Here is an 11,138-nt window from a genome sequence, read left to right on the forward strand (position 1 = left end):
TCCTCAGCCTGTGTGAGGTTCATGTAATGTTGCCATAAAGTGACATTGTTGTGTTTATATCAGATCATTTTTATTAGTGAGTACAACAGAGGTATTTGACCTTATACCGGTACCAGGAACTAAATGTAACATAGTAGCATAACTGCTTCCAAAAATCCCATTAAATGAATATCACCAAAATCGCTGATTATGTAAAACATTCAGTATGCAAACATGGTAAAACAGTAAATAATACAAACTTATACAAAGTCTTTTAATTACAAGATTCAAGGCATTTATCAAACGTGAACAATGGGCTTGTGAACAATGGACTAAGTTGTGTATAAACCAAGTCTTAAAATATCTGTTAAAAGCAGTGTGAAATCTACCTCTAACAGTTCACCCCAGCAATCATCATGAAGACCTTCACAATCAAAACAGGACTTTTACACATTGTTAGATTTGTGCACATGCCATGTTCAGAGCTCAGAAACATGCAGTGGTGGGTTTGTAGATTACATGGTGTAGACACACACTGACACTAGGCCCAGACTTACATGTTCACCCTTGTGTGAATATATTGATGTACTTTTAGTTCACTTGAACTTGTGAAAGTTTTCTCACACTGTTCACACCAAAACGGTTTCTCTCCCGTGTGAATACGCTGATGGTTTCTTAGACTCGTCAAATGTGTAAAAGCTGACCCACATTGGTCACAGCTGTACGGCTTCTCTCCAGTGTGAATACGCTGATGCTTTCTTAGACTCCCCAAATATATAAAAGCTGACCCACACTGGTCACAGCTGTACGGCTTCTCTTCCGTGTGAATAAGTTGATGGTGGACTTTTAGTCCACTTGAATTTGTGAAAGTTTTCTCACACTGTTCACACCAAAACGGTTTCTCTCCAGTGTGAATACGTTGATGGACTTTTAGTCCACTTGAATTTGTGAAAGTTTTCTCACACTGTTCACACCAAAACGGTTTCTCTCCAGTGTGAATACGTTGATGGACTTTTAGACTCCCCAGACATGTAAAAGCTGACCCACATTCGTCACAGCTGTATGGCTTCCCTCCAGTGTGAATACGTTGATGGGATTTTAGATGCCCCAACTGTGTAAAAGCTGATCCACACTGGTCACAGCTGTATGGTTTCTCTCCAGTGTGAATACGTTGATGGGATTTTAGACTCCCCAACTGTATAAAAACTGAACCACATTGGTCACAGCTGTACAGCTTCTCTCCAGTGTGAATACGTTGATGATGCTTTAAATACTGTAATGTTGAGAAGGCCTTGTCACAGTGCTGACAAGGGTGAAGCTTCATCCCCACTCCTCTTCCCTGTTCCTATAACAGCAGACAAAGAGAGTGGAGACGGGTACATCTTCAGTGTAATTTTTTCTGCAGAAAGGAGTAGTCTACAACAGCACTTGGAGATGCATGTTACAGAGACTCAAAGAATAAAGGAAGATTCAGTTCAATGTAAAGCAGAGAATAATGTCACACACAAAAGGAGGGTACACTGAGAACAATCATGTATTTGTGTTCAAAGAATTTCTAATTTCCAAAACAGGGAGCTTCATGAGATAAATGAGATACTTTCAAGGTCTGTGGATATTACAGTTCCTCTCACTTTTAGGAGGAGGCTAAATCCAAATACCACAATACTATCCGAACCATGAGTTTTGTGAACTGTTCCACTCTTGAGTTCATGGACAAATTTACATAAAGTTAGTAATGTGACAGCTTTTAATTCGACTTACCCTAAAACTGATAAGTGCCGATTAGAGTGGAATATTATCATAACACAGTCAAACCTAAGGGCATGTGTAAATCAGAGGTTTCCAGTTTTTAAATTCTTGTTATGAAATAACTCTATCCCACCTTTCTATGGGGCCAGATCAATTGGCACTGAAAAATAAAGCTTGGCACTGAAAACAAAACCGTAACTGAAAAAACAAACATCGGCACTGAAGTATTTCTATTGAAAAAAAACAAAACACTGGCATTAAAAAGTATTAATACTGGAAAAATGACTATTCAGATTTGTTGTCAATCATTGCTTTTCAATGCCAACTAGTTTTCATTAATTTTCACTTCTGTGTCACTGTTTTGGTGTGGAGGGGAGGGCTTTGAGTGGAGGGGCTAAAGACAATGTGACTTGCATACTGTGCTTAAGATCCATGAAGAGAGGACGGCCCTCTCCCCTGAGCCACTACCTTCTTGGCTACCAGGAACCAAACGTAGCTAACTACTGTTAATAACTGAGTTACCATACCATCTCATAGTGTTAGCTAAATAACAATTATATACTGTAAATAATGGACAGACGCTCAAGGGTCTGGTTTACATCAAATACAATCACTTCTTCACAACACAATGGGAAGAAAAAAGTAAAGACATGATGTTTTTGAGTTAAGTTCTGCAGTCTTAGTTCTAAGGAGATTGATGGATGATTATTCTGGAGTGACATCAGAGATAGTGAGTAAATGGTAAATGGTCTTATACTTGTATAGCGCCTTTCTATGCTTTTACAGCACACTCAAAGCGCTTTCACATTATTCGGCCATTCACCCATTCGCACTCCCAAGCACTTGCGCATTCACACACCGGTGACATCACCGGGAGCAACTGGGGGTTCAGTGTCTTGCTCAAGGACACCTCGACATGTTGACTGGACAAGCCGGGAATCGAACTGCTAATCCTCCGGTTAGGAAACAACCCGCTCTACCTCCTGAGCCACAGCCGCCCCCGAGGTCAGGTAGGAGTTACACTGCTTCTTAAAATGTTTCGTCAGTGTGCTCACATTCCACTAAGATAGAACCCTGAGAGCCTCCAGACACAAAAGAAAGCTTATTTAAAAGAAGCTTATTTGTGAAAGTCTTGGGAACTGACCTCGGAGAGCTGCGCTCCTCTGTCTGTCCCGTCTGTCAGTTCTGCCCCTCCCCTCTCTCTCTGCATCTCCTCCTCCTCCTCCCTCTGCCTCTTCAGCTTCTGTTTCGACCCCCTCTTCTTCTGTGGTGGCATTTTGCAGCACCTGTCACCACATAAAGGCTCAGAAATAAAAAACAGTATATAGGGACACCTGTCACCATGGTTACATAGTGGGAACATTTGATCAAAGATGGGACTAGAGAGGAATAAGAAGGAGAGTGACGACATCTCCACTGAGTCTATAAGAGTAATGACAGATCACGGGGATGTCAAATAGTTCAGAACATTAGGAGCAATGCCATAGAGTTGCATTAATTCGGCTGCTAAGTTATGAAGTAAGATGTTGAAATTAATAGTATTATTAAAATAATAGCAATTTGGAGGGGTGTCCAAAAGAATGGCATGTTTTAACATGTAGCTCAGTAAATCACTAAGGGAGGCCGTGTGCCCTAATCTTGACTGTCTACAGAAATGATAACTCAGAAGGTGCTTTCCAGCATCAAAACATATGACACATTTCACTCCCCACTGCACAGAGAGGACCTTTGCTTTATTACTTTTAAATAAATCTCTGCCAAGGATTGAGTCCAAATGTAATCACTTGTTTCTTCAACATTATCTACCTGTCGATACCTTTTCAAGATATCCTGATAAATCATGGACAAAAACAAATGTTGGTGATAATCTCCTGGCAGAGATACATATAATAGTAAAATTAATTATCGATTGTCACCTTAGAACGATGAGTAAACATATTTTGAACAGGTAGCAGTGTTTCTTAGGGGTGGGAATCGGCAAACTCACAATTCAATGTGATTCCAATTCTTTGTTTCATAATTTGACTCGCTCATTTCCTATTCAAAAAGAGCTCAGTTCTGCCAAAATGAAGGGCTCTATATTTTTCCTCTTACTCTAGTCTACTGTTTGACCAACAATCAATCTCTGTCCTTTGCCCACTGAGCTGCTAATAAAGCCTAACAGACAGTTAAGCTAACTGGTTCTGATGACCATCAAAACCAAGTACTTTACATACTGCTACCCAGTAGTATGTAAATTACTTGAATTTTTAAGTATATAAGGCTATTAAAACTAGCTCCACTTTGACTAGCTGCAGCATTAAATATGATGAACACAATAACACATCAATAATTATAATCCAATCATCCATATAAATGTACTTATCTGCATAATGACTACTTTTCCTTTTGGTACTTTAGGTTATATTTGGATGCAAATACATTTGTGCTTTTACTTAAGTAATAGTTTGAATGCAGGACTTTTACTTGGCCTATTTTTACACTGTGGCACTCCTAATTTACTTCAATAAACAATCGGTGTACTTCTTCCACCGCCGGTTTGTGGTAGCTACGTGAGTTGTAAAGAGGAGGGGAGAACAAAGCAGAGCGCTCGGTTGTGTTGTAGTAGAACGACTCGAAAGGTGTACTAATCTTATGCGATGTTGCGCATGCGCGGTCAACACAAACTGAACGAATCACTCCCCGAGACGACCCGATGTTCTCGAGTCGGGAACGACGCATCACTATTGTGTTGTTAACTTTACGCCTGCGGCAGTGGAGAACAGAGTCTGTTACTAGCAGAGAAAGCCAACGTGATCCAAAACAGGCACAAGTCTGTAGAAACGACCTCCTTTGTTTGTTTCACCAGTTTGACCGAAGTGCTGCAGTGTGGGTTGATGAGCTGCTCTTGTTTGTTCCTACGTTCGCTGCTCCGCTAACGTCAATTTGTTGGTGATGGGCTACGAAGTATTCACACAGTCACCCACACTTAATGTTTAATATTGGGTACCTCTCGATTACCTTTGCACCCCTCATAACTTCAAATATTCTGTAATTCTTTAAAACCCACGATATGCTAACCCCTGGACATAGGAACGCAGCTAACCTCTCACACTAAGGTGCCATATCTGAAGCATATTAAAGCTCCACACAATGCTTGAGGTTTTTGGCAGAAATATTCACTTAGTAATTGACTACCATGGAAACTGCGAGCAGAGTTCCCTGCAGACCTCTCTCTTACATGTCATTAATTTAGGACAAGATCCCAAATCCTCCCAAACAATAGCCTGGAGTTATAGGCACCTCCCTCCTTATACTTTCAGATGTTCCTCTACTGAGAAGTTTTAGGAACCTCTATACTCTGGCTTTTTGAGGAAGTGTCGAGTTTTGTCTGAAATAACCCATAAAAGCCATGACACTGGCCACGTATGACCATATTTGCCATTGTTTTTATAGGCTTCTTGTCAAGTAGGCCTCACCCCCTCATCCAATCAGATTTCAGCCATTACCACTGTTGGCATGCATAGTCTTGTTTTCCAGAACTGTTGCGTATCTTTTACCATCAAGATTAGGTACACTACCTGCAACTGGCCTTCACCCACTGTGATTCAGCATTATCTACTTCTCTTTTCTCAAGAACAAATCATTCTAACGGCTAATAAAAATTCAAGAATCTCACATTTGATCAAAATACAAAAGTCCCATCACTGTTGCACAAAAACTGTCAATTCCTTGAATTTAAAACATAGATCACTATATTATTTTGAATACAAAATAACTCACACTTGATTAAACATTGATTATCAGTGATCAATCTGGGCCTGCTTAGGTTTTCTTCTTGGTATAATTTATGATCACCTTTGTTTCTTTCTGTAGGCTTACAGTGGGGAAAATAATTATTTGATCCCCTGCTGATTTTGTAGGTTTGCCCACTTACAAAGAAATGAAGGGTCTATAATTTTTATAATAGGTTTATTCTAAAGGATAGAGACAGAATATCAACAAAAATTCCCAAAAAGCACGATACAAATGTTATAAACTGAGTTGAATTTCAGTGAGTAAAATAAGTGTTTGATCTCCAAGCAAAACACGACATAGTACTTAGTGGAGAAACCCTTGTTGGCAAGCACAGAGGTAAGGTGTTTCTTGTAGCTGGTCACCAGATTTGTGCACATCTCAGGAGGGATTTTGGTCCATTCTTCTTTACAGATCTTCTCTAAATCCTTAAGGTTTCTTGGCTGTTGCTTGGCAACTTGAAGTTTCAGCCCCCTCCATAGCTTTTCTATAGGATTAAGGTGCTGGAGACTGGCTTTGTCACTCCATGACCTTAATGTGCTTCTTCTGGTGGTATGTTCTGAGACATTGTCATGCTGGAAGAGCCATCCACGACCCATCTTCAGTGTCCTGGCTGAGTGAAGGAGGTTCTCATCCAAAATTTTACAATATATGGCCCCGTCCACTGGCCCCTCAATGCGGCAAAGTCAGCCTGTACCTTTATGCTTTGGGGCTGTTTCTCTGCTAATGTTCCCACCTTTGTGTTTGACTGTAGGGATGGTGTTCTTAGGGTCATACTCAGTTTCTTCCTCCAAACACGGCGAGTCAAGTTGATACCATACAGCTCAATTTTGGTCTGCCTTCTTGAGGAGTGGGACCTTGCAGGTGCTGCAGGATTTCAGTCCATGGTGGCGTACTGTTTTACCAGTGATTTGTTTGGTGTCTGTAGTCCTAACTGCCTTGAGATCATTCACAAGCTCCTCCCATGTAGTTCTGGGCTGATCCCTCACTTTTCTCATGATCATCCTTACCCCATGAGGAAAAATCTTGCATGGAGCTCCAGACCGAGGGCGACTGATGGTTAGTTTGTATTTCTTCCAACAGTTGTCTCCTTCTTACTAAGCTTCTTGCTGATAGTCTTGTAGCCCATTCCAGTCTTCTGCAGGTCTACAATCTTGTACCTGATTTCCTTTGACAGCTCTTTGGTCTTGCGCACGGTGGTGAGGTTTGAACGGAAGATACAGAAACTCTGTGGACACGTGTCTTTTATACACATGACGAATTGTCATTAGGAGCACCTTCTTAAATTGACAGGACTGATTTGAGCACCACATGAGCACATACATAGTTTGTGGGAGCAAGAATTATTGTTGGTTGGTAGGGGATCACATACTTACTTTACTCACTGAAATGCAACTCAATTTATAACATTTGTATTGTGTTTTTCCTGATGAGGAAAAGCCAAAGTCCCCTGCTGTGTACAACAACGCCTTGCTTTTGCTAGAAACTGAAGTGCCAGGGACAACGAGGTAGCGTCTTATTGGCAATTAATCCATGGTTTATGTGCGTGCCGAACCGCCGTCCCTGGCAGGCTAGGGGTTAAGGTGCAGGAAGGGCATCCGGTGTAAAACACATGCCAAATGTCAACATGCGAGTCCTCAGTGTGACAATTCGCTGTGGCGACGCCTAAACAGGAAAAACCGAAAGTGGCTTTCTTTCTATATGCGACCGAACAATGAAAGGGATCTGTACAGATCATGGATCAGCTACCATCTGTTACACCACTACAAAGAGGATGGCTGAAGCATTTTATCTGAGGAACTAATTTCCATGTTAGTCACATGTTCTTTCTGGTGTGTTGTCGTTCTCCCTTCTCCGCACAGTACAATATAGATTATGAAGTATTTGATGGGATATGCTGCCATGTAAAACCACTGTGGCCATATTAGCCAGCAGTTACAAGTTTGCAGCTGCTGTTACACAATAAAAAGGATTCTAACTACACATAGCATTCTGGGAGGTCTGCTCATTGCATATTTTGGTGAACACCAGACTCCTGATCAATGTAGATGTGAACGAGGCTCAGACATAAACTGCTAAATCTCTTCAGCCCTCACTCCTGCGTCCTGATACAGATGTGTATTGAGGCCCTTTCCAAAGCTTCACTTAGGTTAACTCGGTTAGATTATATATTGTGTATGGCAAAATATGTTGATATACAAATATTATAATGCCTCTAGAAAGAATCTTGAAAAATTAACCAAAATTAAAGAAGCACTAGGACACAGACTGAAATGCCATCCTCCTAAACATGAAGAGGGCAGTAAAAGGTATCTGTTTGTTTTCTGTATATTTTCTAACTAGCTTCACTAGTACGAATGCAGAACCTATTATATTGAGCGAAAGTGCTTCTGTTCTCTACGAGCTAATTTGTTTCAAGTTTCCTGTGGCCTTAAAAGGACCCTTTTCTATTAGGGTCTCAGGAGAGACATTTAAAAAGGTTGAAATCTCTGTAACAGAGGTCGAGCTATCAACCAACTCAGTCTGTGTTATGGTTCAAGCTCCAGAATCTCTGGATCCTACATTTCTGCTGATGCTAGTCTGCAATGGGGATGCCATTCAGTAATTTCAAAATGTTAAAGGAGCATCTGTGAGGATCAGTCATGTTTCTGTAGAGGCCAGTGTCACCCCATGCCCCTCTGGGTGTCAGAAATGATTTAGTCAAATCTCAGGTGATTTATGAACCACAGACATGCTGCAAATGTCAGTTATGATTTTACATAGTTTAATAATGGCACTTCACTCTCTTTGTCTGCTGTTATAGGAACAGGGAAGAGGAGTGGGGATGAAGCTTCACCCTTGTCAGCACTGTGACAAGGCCTTCTCAACATTACAGTATTTAAAGTGTCATCAACGTAGTCACACTGGAGAGAAGCTTTACAGCTGTGACCAATGTGGTTCAGTTTTTATACAGTTGGGGGGTCTAAAATCCCATCAACGTATTCACACTGAAGAGAAACCGTACAGCTGTGACCAGTGTGGATCAGCTTTTACACAGTTGGGGGGTCTAAAATCCCATCAACATATTCACACTGGAGAGAAGCCATACAGCTGTGACGAATGTGTGTCAGCTTTTACACAGTTGGGGAGTCTAAAAGTCCATTGATGCATTCACACTGGAGAGAAGCCGTACAGCTGTGACCAATGTGGATCAGCTTTTAGAAAGTTGGGGAATCTAAAATCCCATCAACGTATTCACACTGGAGAGAAGCTGTACAGCTGTGACCAATGTGGGGCAGCTTTTAGAGTTGTGGGGCATCTAAAAGTCCATCAACGTATTCACACTGGAGAGAAACCGTACAGCTGTGACCAATGTGGGGCTGCTTTTACACAGTTGGGGAATCTAAAAGTCCATCAACGTATTCACACTGGCGAGAAGCCGTACAGCTGCAACCAGTGTGGGGCTGCTTTTACGCAGTTGGCAGCTCTAAAAGTCCATCAATGTATTCACACTGGAGAGAAGCCATATTGGTGCGACCAGTGTAAGAAAACTTTCACTAAATCAAGTCGACTTAAAGTCCATCAGTGTATTCACTCTGGAGAAAAGCCGTACAGCTGTGACCAGTGTGGGTCAACTTTTGTACAGTTGGGACATCTGAAAGTCCATCAACGTATTCACACTGGAGAGAAGCTGTACAGCTGTGACCAGTGTGGGACAACTTTTACACAGTTGGGGAATCTAAAAGTCCATCAATGTATTCACACTGCAAAGAAGCCATTTTGGTGTGACCAGTGTGAGAAAACTTTCACTAGTTCAAGTTGACTAAAAATCCATCAATGTATTCACACTGGAGAGAAGCCGTATAGCTGTGACCAATGTGGGGCAGCCTTTATACAACTGGGGAATCTCAAAGTCCATCAACGTATTCACACAAGGGTGAACATGTAAGTCTGGGCATAGTGTCAGTGTGTGTCTACACGATGTAATTTCCAAACCCACCACTGCATTTCCGAGCTCTGACCAGGTCATGTGCACAAATCTAAAAATGTGTAAAAGTCGTATTTTGATTGTGAGGGTCTTCATGATTGCTGGGGTGAACTATTACAGGTAGATTTCAGACAGCTTTTAACAGATATTTTAAGACTTGGTTTATACACAACTTGGCCCATTGTTTACATTTGATAAATGCCTTTAATTTGATAATTATAAGACTTTGTACACGTTTGTATTATTTACTGTTTTACCATGTTTGCATATTGAATGTTTTACGTAATCAGCGATTTTGGGGATATTCACTTAATGGGATTTTTGGAAGTAGTTATGCTACTATGTTACATTTAGTTCCTGGTATCGGTATAAGGTCAAATACTGCTGTTGTACTCACTAATAAAAATGATGATATAAACACAACAATGTCACTTTATGGCAACATTACATGAACCTCACACAGGGTGAGCAGGTGATTATGGAGAGCAAAAGATATTTCAGTGGTTTGGAGTAGGGCTGGGTGATCAATCTGTAATTTCTGATTGATAAATGTGTTTGATCTGCATTTGATCCACTCCCCGTACAAGCATCTTGTTAGACCTCAGGCCTAGCGTTCGGTAGCTGAAACTGTGAACCATATACTGTAGTAGGTCTGTATATTGACAAGAATGTGGCGATAAGATACAGGAGTTACGATTCGATATATTGAGATACTGTAAACAAAGCAATGTATTGTGATCTTCGAACAAGTTATGGTAATTACAAATTCCTCCTGGACTTTGACAGCTTTGTCTGCTTTGCAACCAGGACACACAATGCAAAAAATTCTGGATTTTAAATTCTGTTCTGGATTTTACAGGGAGCCAGTGGAGAGAAGCTAATATGGGAGAGAGAGGATCTGTCTTGCTGTCAGCACTCTGGCTGCAGCATTTTGGTTTAAGCAGGGGCTTTTTAGAGAATTACTGGTAATAAAGAGCTGCAGTAGTCAAGCCTTGAATTAACAAATGAATGGACCAGTTTTTCAGCAACACTTTGAGACAGGATGCTCTGGAGTTTAGTGGTATTGTGCAGGTGAAAGAAGGCAGTTCTAGAGACTTGGTTTATGTTTGAGTTAAAGGACATATCCTGGTTAAAAATGACCCCAAGGTTCCTCACAGTAAACAAAGGAAAACTAAGGAGGAGCTTCGAGGAGGGAGACAAGAACAGGACTGGACCAGGTGACTAGACCAGGAGCCAACAGGTCAGAAACACACCCACACACACAGAGAAAATAAGCGCACAGGACGATATACTAAATTTACATAACGTAATGTTATTAGAACATGAAAAGCAGCCTTGCATGGTTCTAAACATTAATGGGAAAGACGTTGAATTTTTGTGCGACGCCGGGGCATGTAAATCAATGATAACGACCGACAGCAGCCTAAACTTGCCTGCTTCTCGTGATAAATAACAGTGAGAACAACAAGTGGACAAACACATATGGAGAACCTCTCCATAACAGTCACTGTTCATGATGAGGACGCAGGACAAAAGAAACAACACCAATTTATTTTATCTAGCCTGTGTCCTGTGAACTTACTAGGTATCTGCGTGATACCCACCAAGAAAGGAATGCGGGCACAAAAACCCCTTCACACAGATTTGCACGCTCTAGAGGGCACAGGAA

The 11,138-nt window shown here is 41.2% G+C and overlaps 1 protein-coding gene and 1 pseudogene across 1 annotated transcript; one reads left to right on the plus strand and one right to left on the minus strand.

Moving 5' to 3' along the window:
* Positions 1–304: 304 nt before the first annotated feature.
* Positions 305–6,757, minus strand: LOC109971059 (zinc finger protein 239-like). Its single transcript, XM_020619077.1, has 2 exons — positions 6,584–6,757; positions 305–1,168 (listed from the first exon to the last, which is right to left on the minus strand). Exons 1-2 carry the CDS (start codon positions 6,755–6,757, stop codon positions 533–535), a joined length of 810 nt encoding a protein of 269 aa, XP_020474733.1. The 3' UTR covers positions 305–532.
* Positions 6,758–8,326: 1,569 nt separating this feature from the next.
* Positions 8,327–11,138, plus strand: part of LOC109971060 (zinc finger protein 239-like) — a 3,777-nt pseudogene continuing 965 nt past the window's right edge.

Source organism: Monopterus albus, unplaced genomic scaffold (assembly GCF_001952655.1).
Source record: "Monopterus albus unplaced genomic scaffold, M_albus_1.0 scaffold214.1, whole genome shotgun sequence".
Lineage (NCBI taxonomy): Eukaryota > Metazoa > Chordata > Actinopteri > Synbranchiformes > Synbranchidae > Monopterus > Monopterus albus.